Consider the following 19,023-nt stretch of genomic DNA (forward strand, 5'->3'; position numbering starts at 1 on the left):
ATATGAATGAATAAAAGCAATATTTTAAATTTTTTAATGAATTTCTTATCTTCTGAAATGTCTCTTAATGTTCTTTACTTATGTTTGTACTGTAGTAGTAAGTTTCTTATTGAATTCTAAGAATCAATCAGATTTGTGATATTTGCAAAGTAATTAGATTAATATATAGATGTAATGAACATTACAAATATCAAATAGCAAAAGAAGCTGTTAATGTTTAATCATTCTCAGTCCATTTCTTATCAGAAGAAATTAAAGTCACTTTCTAGTTTCAAAATTTTGTTTACTTTTTGTTTACCATATCAGAAATTATAATCTAAATATCTTGTGTTTGTTTTTAGCTCAAACAGATCAGCAGAATTCTGAATGCTCATATGGACTCTCTAGAGCAGATTAGTCAGAATCCAGGTGGGAGTTTATTTGATTTCCAAGCTATGTGTATTGCAAATAGAAAATGTGATACAAGTTAGGTTTTGTGTACCATAAACATACTCAAATAACAATTCACTTATAAGGGTATTGCTTAACTCATGGTATGTCTACATTAGTTCTAAAGAACTATAATTGCTTATTTTTATAAAATGAAACAGAATGATAAGGTAGGAACTAATGAAAATAGGGGATGTATAGAAATGTGGTGGGAGAGAGAGGGATAGAAGTAGGACTTCTCTGCATATACTTTTTAATACGGTTTTGACATTTGGGCTATATAAAAGTTTAAATGCTCAAACATTATAATTAAGCAAAAAATAATGGGAAGAAAAACAAATGTTAAACATGGATACCAACTGAAACCAAATAAAAATGTATAACTAATTTATAACATGCCGTTCAGATAAATTTTGAACATAGTGTCCCTGATGGTGCATCCTTACTAGGATGTAATCTTAAGGATAAAAAGAACTGCAAAGAAATCTTAAATGTTCTTAATAGGTTTATTGTAGGTTTCAGAATTATAACATATACATACATTATAATATTAGTATTATTTTATATATTTTAGGATAAAGCAAATGCATAAGTATATCAGTGATAATAGAAACCAAGATTTTCATTTAAAAATAAAAGCTATATAAAATATTTTCCTTTTATATTTGTATTTTAAATTTTTATTGCAGTATGAATTCCTATTCCCTTGTTCTGTACATGGAAAAGACCAAGAAGCAATAACAGATACCCTGGTAGCCATGAGTATATGCAGCACCTGGGTCTTGGTTTCTAAATGCCATTCCCATTAAAAGGAATTAAGACTTCTTGGGGAAATACTTGATTTCAGGTCTCAGAAATATTTGATCCCAGAAAACAAAGATTATTCAAAGACTAAAGAGGTTATATCAAGACCCAAGATTGTGTTGAGGGGCAATGCTAAAATGTAATTTGTGGTGTAAAGAAACGTTATAGTGATTTTTTTTCCCCTTGGCTGGGATCCTCTTTGTCTTAATGAAATCTCAAGGCTCTCAAGCAGTGTTTTCTTAATAATAAAATTAAGATTGTTAGCTCTGCAAAGAGCTTATTTTCTATAAATTAAAAAACTGTATCCCAGAGAGGTTAAATGACTTTTCTAAGAACACACAACTAATTAGTGGCAGAGCTAGGACGAGAATCAAAATTTCGTAATTACTAGAACAGCATTCTTTCTACTGGTATGTTCTTAAAATAATTCTATTGTGGGCATCACTGGATATAAAAATGAATTTTAGTCATGTATCTAACAGTAGAGGATGAGGGTATGATAATGGTAGTGCATTGGGTGGGATATAAGTTCTAGGTTCTCAGTCAACACAGGGTAAATAGAATAAGACAGAGTAATTACTGAGAGTTACTTTTATGCTAAAAATTCAATGTTGGAGAGGCAGAGAGATCTCTTATAGAGTCTCAACTGAGACATGTAGGCCATGCTTAAGAATGGGAAAAGGCCTGGTTATTCTTGATACTGGGCTCATTTTTGCTGTTCTCACACAGGGAACCTTTCCCTTTCATATCGGGAAATGACATGAGCAAGTAATGGAGAATGGCAGGGTTTAATTATGCTGTTTAAGAATGGTATGTGTTTTTTGGGGGGTTGGCGGTTGTTTATTTTGCTCTTTAACAGTTAATGGGATCAAGTCTGCTGAAATGCTATAGGCTGAGAAGTGTTAAGTTAAATTTCTCAATCAGCCAATTTATTTACATCCAAATAATAGTTATAGAAAGGTTGATACATGTACTACTTTAACAATAGAAATATTTTTTACTAAAGAGAAATCTCTAACTTGTATATGTTTTTAAAAGATTTTAAAGTTGAAATCTGTTTTTTTTAATCCTCACCCAAGAATATTTTTTCATTGATTTTTAAAGAGAGTGGAAGAGAGAGGGAAAGACAGAGAAAAACATCTATGTGAAAGAAACACATGGATTGGTTGCCTCCTTCACACGCCCTGACCAGGTCCTGGGCTGGGGATTGAGCCTGCAACCAAGGTACTTGCTCTTGACCGAAATCGAACCTGTGACCCTTCAGTTGGCAGGCTGATGCTCTATCCACTGAGCCAAACCGGCTAGGGCTTGAAATCTGTATTTTAAAAGGTTTCTGAGTAATGTTTTTATGATTTAATATATTTGACATTCATACAGTTTATAAAACATAACAACTGTTATGCCAATAGGATCATGCATTTAACTAAAAAAATCAATTTACCTTTAAAAGTGACTTGGAAATCATACATTATACTTTAAATGTTAAAATATTACTGTCCAATCAACTTCTCAATATCCATGAGTAAGTTATAGAGAAGCAGGTCCCTTTCTTCCTCTAACCCAGCAGTTCTCAACCTGTGGGTCGCGACCCCTTTGGCGGTCAAACAACCCTTTCACAGGGCTCGCCTAAGGCCATCCTGCATATCAGATATTTACATTACAATTCATAACAGTAGCAACATTACAGTTATGAAGTAGCAACGAAAATAATTTTATGGTTGGGTCACAACATGAGGAACTGTATTTAAAGGGCCAAAAGGTTGAGAACCACTGCATAGAACTGACTGTGATGGGACTGATCTAGAAAGGGATTAGATGAGTATTAAATTAGGAAGTATCTGAACATGTGCCAGTATTGACCAGTTTTCAAATTTGATATTTATCCATCGTTTAACATTGTGTATGCTCCTTTTTCTCCTGATTAGTATGGACAATTGAGAATTAATAGTAATTCTAGTCAAATACCAGAGTTCCCTCTCTTGCCTTTCTCTTTGTAAAACTTTGCAGCATTATTTCCAGATTGGTTTGATGGCAGTGCTGCAGTCACATATCTGTCTTCTGAGTTGGCAGTCACTGAACTGCAGCAACTCTAGCTCTTCTGGGACTACTTATGATAGAGTTGGCAATCGATTTAAGCCAATTTTGTTACTCATTTTAAATATATGGAGCTACTTCTTTTCGAGGGGGAGGAGAGGGTGAAAGATAAGCATTTTTTGTTTTTTTCACATACCAAACCATTGTTGTATCCACTAATATTTACCAAACATTACAATAAAGTGGTGGGCAGTAGAAAATCTTATACTTGCCATTATCTGAAAGATCCTTTAGTATTTTTATGGCATTTTGCTTCTTTCATGAAGTGTCCCAAAGCTTCACAGCTAATGATCATCCATGATCATTGCAGTCTTTAATGGGTTAGAACCCATAATTATTTAATAGCTGCTCACTACATTTCAACTGGTATTCAGGGCAGAAAAGAATCCTTAGAGTAACTAAAATGCCATAAGGAATTTTGTGATATTTACAAAATATAGTTTCATTAGTACTGGTCTATGAACACATTATTATTAATACTATTTGATGTAGGACATTCTTAGTCATCCAGTATGATCTAACTAACTCTTGGATAAAATGTCTTCAGGACTGGTTTAGAGAAGCAACTTTTTGTGTATGTCATAATCATACTTCATTTTTACCCAATGTCGTCAGTATTTGTTGTTTAAGGTAATGATTTTAAATTCTATTTTTCAGAATTGGGTATTTTTAATTTTCTTTTTAATTAAGGCACATTTCACATATAACATTATATTAGTTTCAGGTATACAACACAATCATTGAATATTTGTATATATTGCCAAATGGTCACCACAATAAGTCTGGTTGACATCTGTCACCTTATACAGCTACAAATTTTTTCTTGTGATGAGAACGTTTAACTTCTACTCTCTTAGCTATTTTAAACACACATTACAGTATTATCCTATACAGACAATCCTCGGGTTATGTTGGACTCAACATACGTCATTTCATGGTTGCATTGCTATCTCCCATTTATTTATATAAAAAAAAAAGTTGCGTCATTTCAACATATGTGCTTTATGTTTTTTATTATTTATTTACCACAAGTAAAGGTCAGGAATTGTTATCTTTCTTTTAATTTTTTTTTTTTTACTATTTCACTTCATTACTGCTGTGTATGTGCTCCATGTGAGTGACATAGGTGCTTATGTAGGTGGGTTCCAACTTATGGCGAAAATCGTGTTATGTTGCGCCGTAGGAACAGATCTCCAACGTAACCCAACGACCCACTGTATAATAAAAGGCTAATATGCAAATTGACTGAACGGCGGAATGACCAGTGGCTATGTGCACACTGACCACCAGGGGGCAGACTATCAACACAGGAGCTGCCCCCTGGTAATCAGTGCGCTCCCTGATTACCAGGGGGAGTGCCGCTCAGCCAGAAGCCAGACTCATAGCTGGCGAGCACAGCGGCAGTGGCGGGACTCTCTCTCACCTCCATGGCAGTGCTAAGGATGTCCGACTGATGGCTTAGGGAGCAGGCCTAAGCCATCAGTCTGACATCCCCCAAGGGCTCCCAGACTGATATAGGGCACAGGCCTGTCTGAGGGACCCCCTCCTAAGTGCATGAATTTCATGCATTGGGCCTCTAGTTAACTACAGTCTCCATGATGTATTTTATTTAAGTAGCTGTGGCCCAGATAAGAAATGCTTTAAAATATTTTATTAATTACACTAGTGACCCAGTACATGGATTCGTGCACATTAAAAGGAAATTAACTAGAAGGTGGCCAGCGGGGAGGGACTGGGAAAGACAGACTGGACATGCCCTGGAGCCAACCTCCACGGTCCCTCCCTGGCCAGCTGTACCTGGGGTGGTGCCGTGGCTCGAAGGGCATCTGCAGAGTGAGCAGGGTCCCTCTGGCAGATGGGGTCCCTCGGCCTGTACTGCGGGGATTGGGCTGAAACCAGCTCTCTGACATCCCCTGAGGGGTCCTGGAGTGCAAGAGGCCACTCTGCAAAGTTGCTTTCGTACAGGGTGTGGAACGAAAACTCAGGTGTGGAGTAAACCAGATTTGGGTCTGACAGTGCCCCAGAAACAACATAACCCATGGCCAAAGATGGAATTGCACGGCCCTGTGAGGAATTGGGCTCCCTCCTCTCTGGTTTTGGGGTGCGTCACCCAAGAACTGCTGCTGCCAAGGCACTCCTACATTGAGCGTCTGCCCCCTGGTGGTCAGTGCACATCCTAGCTACCAGTTGGATGGACACTTGGCATATTAACCTTTTATTTATATAAAGACTTTCAGCATTCTCATATCTGAAGAATATCTAATACTAAGATATCAAAAGATGGCTTTGAATTCCAATTAAAGTCCTTTCTTCCTCTTTCATCTTCTAGAATAGAATCTGATTTACTGATTGAGGTGGTTTCTTTTACCTCCCCTTTTTGGTCTCTTATTTTATTTATTTATTTATTACTAGAGGCCCAGTACATGAATTCGTGCATGGGTGGGATCTGGCCAGCCTGCCCCAATCAGGCTAGGCTGGTTGTGTGTGTGGGGGGGAGGGGGGATGTGAGAGGTTGCCGACCTGCCCCGCCCCCAATTGGGGTGGAAGGGCCAATTGGGCATGGTGCCATCTGGAGAGAGGGGCTGCGGGTGGTTGGTGGGCTAGCCCCGCCTTCTGGTCAAACTCCTGGTCGAACTCACAGTTGAGGGGACAATTTGCATATTAGCCTTTTATTATATAGGATTTAAATTTATCTTTATTGTTGTATTACATATGTCTCCCTTTTTCCCCATTGACCCCTTCTAGCCCACCCCATCCACCACCCAAGGCCTTTACCACACTATTGACTGTGTCCATGGGTTATGCATATCTATCTATATAATAGAGGAATATGCAAATTAGCCCAGATACCATAACATCACGACTGGATAGCAGGGACCTGAGGCTGCATGGCACCTGGGGTGAGGGACCTCAGGCCATGCCCCCCACCCTAGCACTGGGCCAGGGTACTTAAGGCAATGGCCCCCGCCCAGTGGGGCTTGATGGGGGGACCTCAGGCTGTGCCCCCCGCCCTGGTGCCAGGCTGGGAGACCTCATGCAACACCCCCTACCCCAGCGCCAGGCTGGGGGACCTCAGGCCATGCCCCCCGCCAGGTGGGGCTTGATGGGGACCTCAGGCCACACCCCCCTCCCTGGTGCTGGGCTGGGGGATCTGAGGCTGTGCCCCCTGCCCAGAAGGGCTTGATGGGGTTGGGGCCAGCAGGGTCTGGGTCTCCTGCGTTTTTGAAGCGCGTGCGGGTGGTGGATGGGGACTTGACTCTAGGTCCCGTTGCACGCCCCAGACTCTGACAGGAGGAGATTTTCATATACATGTTACTAATTTTCATCTTTGACACTTCTATTATAGAGAACGGGCAAATAGCAATATTAAAATATTTCCTCTAATTAATTCCCTTTTAATGTGCCCAAATTTTGTGCACCAGGCCACTAGTATGCATATAAGTTCTTTGGTTTATTTCTTACCACTCACCCACCCACCCCCACCTTCCCTCTGAGATTCCACAGTCTGTTTCATGCTTCTATGTCTCTGGATCTATTTTGTTCATCAATTCATTTTGTTCATTAGATTCCACTTATGAGTGAGATCATGTGATACTTGTCTTTCTCTAACTGGCTTGTTTCGCTTAGCATAATATTCTCCATGTCCTTCCATGTTATCTCAAAGGATACGACATTTTGTTGATGTTTTGATGTTTTCTTTTGCTGTGAAGCAGCCTTTTCTTTTGATGTAAACCCATTTGTTTATTTTCTCCTTAGTTTCTCTTTCCCTAGGAGATGTATCAGCAAACATATTGTTTCAAGAGATGTCTAAGATTTTGCTGCCCATAGTTTCTTCTAGGATTTTTATGGTTTCACGACTTACAGTTAATTATTTTAGCTATTTTGAGTTTATCCTTGTGTATGGTATAAGTCGGTGGTCTAGTTTCATTTTTTTGCACGTACCTGTCCAATTTTCCCAACAACATTTATTAATGAGATTGTCTTTACTCCATTGTATGCTCTTGCCTCCTTTGTCAAATATTGATTGAGTGTATTACACTCAATTGGGTCGATTTCTGGGTTCTCCTGTTCCATTAATCTATATGCCTATTTTTGTGCCAGTACCAGGCTGTTCTGATTACAGTGGCTTTGTAGTATAACTTGGTATCTGATTTTGTGATTCCCCCAACTTTGTTTTTCTTTCTTAAGATTGCTGTGGCTCTTTGGGGTCATTTTTGGTTCCATATGAATTTTTGGAGTACTTGTTCTAGATCTGTGAAATATGCTGTTGGTATTTTAATAGGGATTGCATTGAATCTGTAGATTGCTTTGGGTAGTATAGACATTTCAATGATGTTAATTCCAGTAATTCATGAACACGATGTAATCTTCCACTTGTTTATATCTTCTTATTTTTCTCAACTTCCTGTAGTTTTCCAAGTACAGGTTTTTTACCTCCTTGGGTAAGGGTATTCCTAAATATCTTAATTTTTTATTGCAGTGTTAAATGGGATTGATTTTTTTGTTTCTCTTTCTGAGAGTCCATTATTGGTGTAATGTCAATGATTTCTGCATGTTAATTTTGTATCCTGCTACATTGCCAAAATCATTTATTAAATCTGGTAGTTTTTGGTGGAGTGTTTTGGGTTTTCTATGTACAATATCATGTCATCTGCGAATAATGAGAGTTTTACTTTTTCTTTCCAATTTGGATGTCTTTTATTTCTTCTTCTTGTCTGATTGCTGTGACTAGGACTTCCAGTATTACGTTGAATAAGAGCGGTGAAAGAGGATATCCCTGTCTTGATCCTGTTCTTAGGGGAAATGGTTTTAGTGTTTGCCCATTGATGTTGCTTGTAGTTTTGTCATATATGTCATATTATTTTGAGGTATGATTTCCTCTATTCCCACTTTGCTGAGTGTTTTTATCAAAAACGAGTGTTGGATTTTTAGAATGCTTTTTCTGCTCCTATAAATATGATCATGTGATTTTTGTCTTTCAATTTGTTTCTGTGATGTATCACATTTCTTGATTTGTGAATATTATACCAGTCTTGCATCCCTGGAATAAATCCCACTTGGTCATAGTGTATGATCTTTTTAATGTATTGCTGGATCTGATTTGCTGATAATTTGTTGAGAATTTTAGCATCTATGTTCATCAAGGATATTGGCCTATAATTCTCTTTCTTTGTAGTGTATCTGGTTTTGGAATTATTATAATGCTGGCCTCTTGGAAAGAGCTTGGAAGTATTCCTTCCTCTTGGATTTTTTGGAATAGTTTGAGGAGGATAGGTGTTAGTTCTTCTTTGAGTATTTGGTAAAACTCCCCTGAAGCAGTCCGGAACAGAGCTTTTGTTTGCTGGGAATTTTTTTTTTATTACTGCTTCAATTTTATCAGTTATTATTGGCCTATTTAGGTTTTCTGATTTTTCCTGATTCCGTTTTGGAAGATTGTATTTTTCTAGGAATTTGTCCATGTCATCCACATTTCCAGCTTGTTGGCATGTCGTTATTCATAATATTTTCTTACAATCCTTTGTATTTCTGTGGTGTCAGTTGTTATTTCACCTCTTTTGTTTCTGATTTTATTTGGGTCCTCTCCCTTTGTTACTTTTTTAATGTTTTTATTGATTTGAGAGAGAGGGCGGGAGAGAGAGATAGAAACATCAATGAGAGAGAATTATCAATCGTCCTGCACACCTCCTACTGGGGATCGAGCCCACAGCCTGGGCATGTGCCCTGACTGGGAATCCATAGGTCGAAGCTCAACCACTGAGCCATGACAGCCAGGCCCTGTGCTTTTTCTGAAATTCTTTGGGAAACCTTGGTGACATTGGTTGATCAACGAGGTCATCTCTTGTACTCTGGAGTATAACGTACCACTTCAGACACTTGAGAGGTGAATTTTCTTTATCTGACAGAGACGTGACAATACACAAAGAGTCCCTTTAAAAGTCTCTTAGGCTCAACAGAGACAAGTACTCATTTGCTTCTCACAATTGCAGTTAATTGAAAGGTATCTTATGTCTTCCCATTGTTTAATGAGCTACCTGCTCATCTCTGATCCCCTTTACAAAATAGATTCATTGTCACACCATTGTTCCTTGATTCTGAAAAATTTCTTGTAGGTTAGATTAGGATATCAAAATAAAAAATGATAAAGTCTTCAGCTCATTTTAGGAAAGAGTGAATGATATTTAACATTCTCAGAGCTACACTTCCCAAACCTCCTTTTCTATATGTAAATCCAGATTTGAAACACATTGAATACATCTGAAAAATTAGATGTTTTACTAATCCTACTTATGTGCATCTTGTGCCCAAATGCATTTATTCAAGCTGGAGGGCCTCTCAGATGAATTATGTGTAACATGACTTAAATCACTCCCAAATATCAGAATTTATATTGGTTTTGAGATATACAGATATTTCTCCAAAGCATTTTTTCCTGTTAGTAACTAAAAACTAAAATGCTGTTTTTGGACCCACTGCTCAATGGCCCCCTCATAGGTAACATGGCCGGCTAGTGTTTCACCAATGAAATCTCCCCAGATAGGATTCAGATAGGCCTACCTTATTTTGAGCATTTCAATATTGGAAGGGATAACAAATAGCATTATGCTCTGGTGCCCATCATTAGCTCAGCATGATACTTTTTATTTTAAATTTTCACAGCATCAATAAATAGGTGCACTGTAAAAGAAAACATACTTTTAGATGGGACTCTGAAGATACTAGTCTTAGTTTTGGCTTTTAGTGCTAATAGAGGAGAGAGTCAAGAAGTCATAGGTGACTCCTAGGTTTATGAGATAGATATTTTTGGTGTTTCCTTTAACCTCTGAAATTTTTTAAAAACTTGAATAATTTACAACTTACAACATACCCATTATCCAATAAATACTTTAGCTCTGTGCTACTACAGTTCCAAGAGCCACACAATCCACCACAATCACTTAAGAGTCTGCCACGCATGCCCTAGCTGGTTTGGATCAGTGGATAAAGTGTTGGCCTGCAGATTGAAAGTTTGATTCCAGTCAAGGGCACATGCCAGGGTTGCAGATCCCCAGTAGGGGGCGTGCAGGAGGCAGCTGATCAATGATTCGCTCTCATCATTGATGTTTCTCTCTCTCCCTCTCCCTTCCTCTCGAAAATCAATGAAAAATATATATACTAAAAAAAGAGTCTGCCACATAGAATTCTGGGACTTGAAGTCCACAGCCTGTTTATCCACATTTGAGATAGAGGCCTGTCTGCATTTATCATACAACTAGAGGCCTGTGCATGAAATTCATGCAAGAGTAGGCCTTTCTTCCCCCAGGCTACACTGGCTTCCCTCTGGCACCTGGGACCCAGGCTCCCCTCACAGCCCTGGCTTCGTCCGGAAGGTCATCCAGAAGGATGTCCAGAAGGATGTCTGGTCTAATTAGCATATTACACTTTTATTATTATAGATATTGCAGTTATATACTTACTTGTTTGTCTCTCTTACTGGAATTTGAGCTTCTTGGTGATAGAGATTATATCTTAGTTATTTCTGTACCTTCAGAACTTAACAATATCTGACATGAACTTTAGGACCAATATACTTTAAAAAATGTGTCCCCTGCTATGTACACAGCACACTGTACACAGTTTTTGATGGAAAAAGAGAGACTTAGCTAATAGAAAGATATACATGAATAGCATTCCATACTATTTAATATTCTACATTTTCTTGGCTGCTAATTTCTTTATTATATGGATAAACCATAGTTTATTTAATTATTATCTCATTATTAGGTATTGGTTAATTTTTAAGTATTGGCTTTCAACTTTTTGCTGTTTTAAATTGTGCTGCTGTGAGTATAGCTATGTTTTAGGGCAGGGGTGGGCAAACTTTTTGACTCGAGGGCCACAATGGGTTCTTAAACTGGACCGGAGGGCCGGAACAAAAGCATGGATGGAGTGTTTGTGTGAACTAATATAAATTCAAAGTAAACATCATTACATAAAAGGGTACGGTCTTTTTTTTCAATAGTTTTATTCATTTCAAATGGGCTGGATCTGGCCCGCGGGCCGTAGTTTGCCCACGGCTGTTTTAGGGTATAAGATGTAGCTATGTTTTAGAGTAAATATATGGTCATTAGGACATAGAAAAAATTTGTAGAAGTTCAAATGCTGAATTAGGAGTAATGTCATTCTTAAAGGCTTTTGATTTATAATTCTGTCAAGTATGTTGTACCAATTTATATTTTCACCACAAATTCATTAGGATATCTTTTTTCTTCTGTACTCTTTCCACTACTACTACTTCTATAATCATTACTACCACCATTATCATCTTTATCATTCCATGCTAAATTTTATAGGTGAAAATAATTATTCCGTTTAATTGCATTCCTCTGGTTACTAATGAAGTTGGGTTATTATTATTTTTTAAAAGTATTTTCCTTAATGGATTCCATTAAGTTAATTTATTCCTTGATTTTATTTTTTTATTTTTTTAAATATATTTTATTGATTTTTTACAGAGAGGAAGGGAGAGAGATAGAGAGTTGGAAACATCGATGAGAGAGAAACATCAATCAGCCGCCTCCTGCACATCTCCTACTGGGGATGTGCCCACAACCCAGCTACATGCCCTTGACCAGAATTGAACCTGGGACCTTTCAGTCCGCAGGCCAACGCTCTATCCACTGAGCCAAACCAGTTTCGGCGAGGTTGGGTTTTTAAAAAATGTTTGAAAACAATTCATATTTCATTTTCTAAGTTGCCTATTTGTGTCTTCTGTCCATTTTTCGTCAAGATATTTTTTCTCATGCCAGGACCCTACAGCCACTGGGGACAGAGACCTGTGACCACAGCTATAGATCTGTGGACACCAAAAGAAATCCCCGCGGCAGATCCGTGAGTAACAGAGCCCATCCCCGCTTCCTGCAGGCTTGCTGGCAGCACCAGAGTAACTAACTGATAGACCCACCCCTTGCCTGGGCCTCAGCACTCCAGGAACTTTAGCCTGGAAGTACGAGCACCTTGGAACTGATCCCGCGTAGGGCCGGGTTCAGGAGTCCTGGGCTGGGAGCAATCCCGCGAACAGCGGGAACTGGTCCTACACGCACTACCTGCTTCGGAGCCCTGGGCTGGGGGCAATCCCGAGAATACCAGGATCTGGTCCTGCTCTCACTGCCTGCTCCAGGAGTCCTGGGCTGGGAGCAAACGCGCGAACCCCAGGAACTGATCCTACTCGCACTGCCAGCTTCAGAGCCTTGGGCTGGGAGCAATCCTGCGAACACCTGGAATTTGTCTCCCTTAGCACAGGCCCAGGGACCCTGATTCTCTGGGCAGGAGGCAGCACCAAGCACCAGTGACTTGACTGTGTTTCTTATCACCTGCGCCTGAGATCCTGATTCCCTGTGCATTCATACTAAGAGCCAGTGACTCCAATTCCTGGTGCAAGGGCACACAGGGACCCTGATTATCAAAGCAAGGTCGCGCGAAGCAACAGAGACTCTGATACTGGATTCTTGGGGAACTCTGACTCCTGGCGCATGCTAAGGCACTCTGGTTTTCAACATGCTCCAGGAGGGTCTCTGTTTCAGCACGGTGCAGGCAGGGTCCCTGATTCTAAGGGCACGTACGAGGCCACATTGAGTGCTGACAACACTGACTCTGAGCGAGCCTAGTTCCCACCAACCCACAACAACCACACATCTTAGTGTCAGAGCTCTTCAGTGACACTAGAGGCTCCCACTGCACATGGCCCAGGCCCACGCAACTCGACGTTTGAACCATTGGGAGATAATCAGAATGAAGAGACGACACAACACCCAGAGGAAAGACAATGAGGAGTCGCCAAGAAAGGAAATTAATGAAGTTGAAGCATGCAACATGACAGAAAAAGAATTCAGAATAATGGTTGTACAATTCATTCACCGGATGGATGAGAAAATCAACAACCTATGCAAGAATCAGGAAGAAATGAAAAGTGATATAGCTACAATCAAAAACACCATGGAAAGTTTCAACAGCAGACTAGAAGTAGCAGAGGACTGAATTAGTGAATTAGAAGATAAGGCAGAGAAACAAGCTCAATCTGAACAGCAACTGGAGAAAAAAATTAAAAAGCAGGAGGAGAGCCTAAGGGAGCTTCGGGACAACATGAAATGAAGTAACATACACATAATAGGGCCGCAAGAAGGACAAGAAGAGCAGCAAGGATTAGAAAATCTATTTGAAGAAATAATGTCAGAAAACTTCCCAGATATGGGGAAGAAAAAAGTTACACAACTACAGAGAGTCCCATGCAAGATGAACCCCAAAAGACCCACACCAAGACACGTCATAATAATGATGGCAAATGTACAAGACAAAGAGAGAATCTTAAAGGCTGCAGGAGAGAAACAGAGAGTTACCTACAAAGGATCCCCCATCAGATTATCAAATGATTTCTCAACAGAAACACATCAGGCCAGAAAAGAATGGTCAGAAATTTAGAAAGTGATGCAAAGCAAAGGACTGAATCCAAGAATACTCTATCCAGCAAGGCTATCATTCAAAATTGAAGGGGAAATAAGAGGCTTCACAAACAAAAATAGGCTAAGGGAGTTTATCACCACCAAGCCAGCAATGCAAGGAATGCTAAAGGGACTGGTGTAAAAAGAAGAAATAAAAAGCCCAGAAAGAAAACAGCCACAAAAAAATAGAAATGGCTACAAACAAGTACCTTTCAATAATAACTTTAAACGTAAATGGACTAAATAGTCCAATCAAAAGACATCGAGTGGCTGAATGGATAAAAAAACATGACCCATTGCCGGGGTCCAGCCCCAGCGGGTCCAGGGGTCCCCAAAGGTGTGGACGGAGTCGGCGAAGAAGGAATGACACAGAGACAGTGTTCAGTTGATCAGCAGCCTAGCCAGGATCTCTAGCCAGGATCTCCAGCCAAGTTCTGTTCTGGATCTCCAGAGAGGTTCTGTGGCCACGTTCCCTCGCTAGGTTCTCCAGCCAGGTTCTGTCCAGGCTCTCCAGTCAGGTTCAGTGTCCAGGTTCCAGTCAGGTTCTCCTGCCAATCTCTGTAGTCAGGTTCAGTCCAGGATCCCTTGCCATGTTCTCCCGCTAGGCTCTGTCTCTAGGCTCCGAGGCCAGTCCCTCTCCAGGATCCTCGGGCATGCTCTCGCCAGGTTCTGAGTTCTGAGTTCTGTCTCATGAGTTCTGTGTTCTGAGTTCTGAGTGTTTCTGTCTTGTTACAACTGTATTTATAACAGTTGATTCAATCCTATCAATCTCTATTACAAAGGTTAGGGCGTTTCTTATCTCCATTCCAGGGAGAAAAGATTATGTAGTTTAAGCATGATTGTTCGTAGTTAAAGGGATTAATTACCCGCCTGGCACTTAGTTGAGGGGTTTTATTCCCTCCCTAACTTCAGGGGAAAATCCCTACCTGGGGATTCAACCTTTCTCGGAGAGGTGACCTTGGTTAAAACACAGTGCCAAGAAGGTGAGCAAACATATTAAGAACCATATGCCATATATGCCAGGTCCCTTGAAACAGCAAGGATGGACCGGCTCCCGGCAACCCATATATTTGCTGTCTACAAGAGACCCACCTCATTAGAAGGGTCTCACACGGACTGAAAGTGAAGGGATGGAAAAATATCTTTCAGGCAAATGGAAGTGGAAAAAAAGCTGGGGTAGCAATACCTATATCGGACAAAATAGACCTCAAAGTGAAGGCCATAACAAGAGATAAGGAAGGCCACTTCATAATACTAAAGGGATCAATACAACAAGAGGATATAACCCTGATAAACATACATGCACCCAATGCAGGAGCACCCACATACATAAGAAAACTCCTGGAAGGTATCAGGGGAGAGATCGACAACAATACCATCATAGTAGGGGACTTTAATACACCACTGACATCACTGGATAAATCCGCTAGACAAAAACTCAGCAAAGAAACAGCAATCCTAAATGACTCACTAGATCAGATGGACTTAATTGACATCTTCAGAACACTTCACTCCAAAGTCACAAAATATACGTTCTTCTCAAGTGCTCATGGGACAACTTCAAAAATAGACGACATATTGGGTCACAAACAAAGTCTCCCAAAATTCAAGAAGATTGAAATCATACCAAGCATCTTCTCAGACCACAAGGGCATAATATTAGAAATAAACTACAATAAAAACAACTCAAAATACTCAAACACTTGGAAGCTGAATAGCATGTTATTAAATATTGATTGGGTTACCAATGAGATCAAGGAAGAAATTAAAAACATCCTGGAAACTAATGACAATGAAAACACAACAATCCAAAACCTTTGGGACGCAATGTAAGCAGTCCTGAGAGGGAAGTTTATAGCTCTACAGGCCTATCTCAACAAACAAGAAAAAATGGTAGTAAATCATCTAAATCTACATCTCAAAGAATTAGAAAGAGAGCAACAAGAAAAGCCCAGAGTGAGCAGAAGGAAGGAGATAATAAAGATTAGAGCAGAAATAAATGACATAGAGACCAAAAAAACAATACAGAAAATAAATGAAACCAAGAGCTGGTTCTTTGAAAGGATAAACAAGATTGATAAACCTCTAGCCAGGCTCACCATGAAGCAAAGAGAAAGGACCCAAATAAACAAAATCAGAAATGATAGAGGCGAAATAACAACAGATCCCACAGAAATACAAATGATTGTTAAAAAATACTATGGACAACTCTACTCCAACAAACTAGACAACCTGGAGGAAATGGACAAATTCCTAGAAAAATACAACATTCCAAAACTCAATCAGGAAGAATCTAAAAGTCTCAATAGGCCAATAACTATGGAAGAAATTGAAGCAGTCATCAAAAAGCTTCCAGCAAACAAAAGCCCAGGACCAGACGGCTTCACAGGGGAGTTTTACCAAACATTCAAAGAAGAACTAAAACCTATCCTCCTCAGACTACTACAAAAAATCCAAGAGGAAGGAACACTTCCAAGCTCATTCTATGAAGCCAGCATCACCCTAATACCAAAACCAGGTAAAGACAACACAATGAAAGAGAATTACAGGACAATATCCCTCATGAACATAGATGCCAAAATCCTCAACAAAATCTTAGCAAATCAGATCCAGCAGTACATCAGAAAGATCATACACCACGACCAAGTAGGATTTATCCCAGGGACGCAAGGATGGTACAATATCCACAAATCAATAAACGTGATACATCACATAAACAAATTGAAAGAAAAAAAACCACATAGTCATATCAATTGATGCAGAAAAAGCGTTTGACAAAATTCAACACCCATTTTTGATAAAAACTCTCAGCAAGGTGGGAATTGAAGGATCATACCTCAACATAATAAAAGCCATATATGACAGGCCCACAGCCAACATCATACTCAATGGACAAAAACTAACACCATTTCCCCTAAGGGAACAAGACAGGGATGCCCACTCTCACCACTCCTGTTTGACATAGTACTGAAAGTATTAGCCATTGCAATTAGACAAGAAGAAGAAATAAAAGGCATCCAAATTGGAAAAGAAGAAGTAAAACTGTCCTTATTTGCAGATGACATGATATTATACTTAAAAAACCCGAAAGACTCCATCAAAAAATATTAGACTTAATAAAAGAATTTGGCAATGTAGCAGGATACAAAATCAACGCCAAGAAATCTGTGGCATTTTTATACACGGATTGTGAATTTGCAGAAAGAGAGACTAAAATAGCAATCCCATTTACCATCGCACCAAAAAAATTAAGCTACCTAGGAATAAACTTAACTAAAGAGGTAAAAGACCTCTACTCTGAAAACTACAGGACATTGAAAAAAGAGATAGAGTAAGACATAAAGGGATGGAAGAACATACCATATTCTTGGATTGGTAGAATCAACATCATTAAAATGTCCATACTGCCCAAAGCAATCTATAAATTCAACGCACTTCCCATTAAAATACCAATGGCATATTTCACAGACCTAGAACGAACTCTCCAAAAATTCATCTGGAATAAAAAACGACCCCGAATAGCTGCAGTGATCCTGAGAAAGAACAAAGTAGGTGGGATCTCAATACCAGATATCAAGCTGTATTACAAAGCCACTGTTCTCAAAACTGCCTGGTACTGGCACAAGAACAGGCATATAGATCAATGGAATAGAATAGAGAGCCCAGAAATCAGCCCCAACCAATACGCTCAATTAATATTTGACAAAGGAGGCAAGAACATACAATGGAGTCAAGATAGTCTCTTCAATAAATGGTGTTGGGAAAATTGGACAGATATATGCAAGAAAATGAAACTAGACCACCAACTTACACCATACACAAAAATAAACTCAAAATGGATAAAGGACTTAAATATATGACGGGAAACCATAAAAATACTAGAAGAATCCAAAGGCAACAAAATCTCAGACATATGCCGAAGTAATTTCTTCACCGATACAGATCCTAGGGCATTGGAAACTAAAGAGAAAATAAACAAATGGGACTGCATCAAAATAAAAAGTTTCTGCACAGCAAAAGAAACCATCAACAAAACAACAAGAAAGCCCACTACATGGGAGAACATATTTGCCAATGCTATCACTGATAAGGGTTTAACCTCCAACATTTATAGGGAACTCATACAACTCAACAAAAGGAAGATAAACAATCCAATCAAAAATGGGCAAAGGACCTAAATAGACACCTTTCAAAAGAGGACATTCAGAAAGCCAAGAGACATATGAAAACATGCTGAAAGTCACTAATCATCCGAGAGATGCAAATCAAAACAACAATGAGGTACCATCTCACACCTGTCAGACTGGCTATCATCAACAAATCAACAAACGACAAGTGCTGGAGAGGATGTGGAGAAAAAGGAACACTTGTGCACTGCTGGTGGGAATGCAGACTGGTGCAGCCACTATGGAAGACAGTATGGAGTTTCCTTAAAAAACTGAAAATGGAACTCCCATTTGACCCTGTGATCCCACTTCTAGGAATATATCCCAAGAAACCAGAAACACCAATCAGAAAGGATATATGCACCCCTATGTTCATAGCAGCACAATTCACCATAGCTAAGATCTGGAAACAGCCTAAGTGCCCATCTGTAAAAGTGTGGTACATCTACAGGATGGAATACTATGCTGCTGTAAAAAAGAAGGAATTCTTACCATTTGCAGCAGCATGGATGGAACTGGAGAGCATTATGCTAAGTGAAATGAGCCAGTCAATGAAGGAAAAATACCACATGATCTCACTCATTTCTGGATAATAAAGACCATTATAAACTTATGAACAAAAATAGATACAGAGGCAGAGCTGCCTCGAACAGACTGTCAAACTACAGCAGGAAGGCCGGGGAGGATGGGAGGGCAGGAGGTGGGTGGGTAAGAGTTCAACCGAAGGACTTGTATGCATGCATATAAGCATAACCAATGGACATAAGACACTGGGGGGTAGGGGAGGCCAGGTGATTGTCAAGGGCGGGGGGGGGGGGGAAGGAGACATATGTAATACTCTTTGTAATACTTTAAGCAATAAAAGAAAAAGATATTTTTTCTCTTGCTGATCCAATCATTTTTTATCCTAGAAGGAGAATAACAGGTGTGTATACTACATTGTTTCTTTGACAGTGAATTTAATATCATCTAATAATCTATACTAATAAAAGTGTAATATGCTAATTAGACTGGGAGACCTTCCAGATGTCCTTCTAGACAAAGCCATGGTGGCG

The 19,023-nt window shown here is 39.5% G+C and overlaps 1 protein-coding gene across 1 annotated transcript in view; it reads left to right on the plus strand.

Annotated features, from left to right (window-relative positions):
* The window catches only part of NUP62CL (nucleoporin 62 C-terminal like), a 57,106-nt gene that overhangs the window by 31,849 nt on the left and 6,234 nt on the right, over positions 1-19,023 (plus strand). The window contains exon 6 of the mRNA XM_059678649.1: positions 342-408. Within this exon, the coding sequence (XP_059534632.1) occupies positions 342-366 (25 nt within the window). The 3' untranslated portion in view covers positions 367-408. The remainder of the gene's footprint in view (positions 1-341; positions 409-19,023) is intronic.

This window comes from Myotis daubentonii, chromosome X (assembly GCF_963259705.1).
Source record: "Myotis daubentonii chromosome X, mMyoDau2.1, whole genome shotgun sequence".
Classification (NCBI taxonomy): Eukaryota; Metazoa; Chordata; class Mammalia; order Chiroptera; family Vespertilionidae; genus Myotis; species Myotis daubentonii.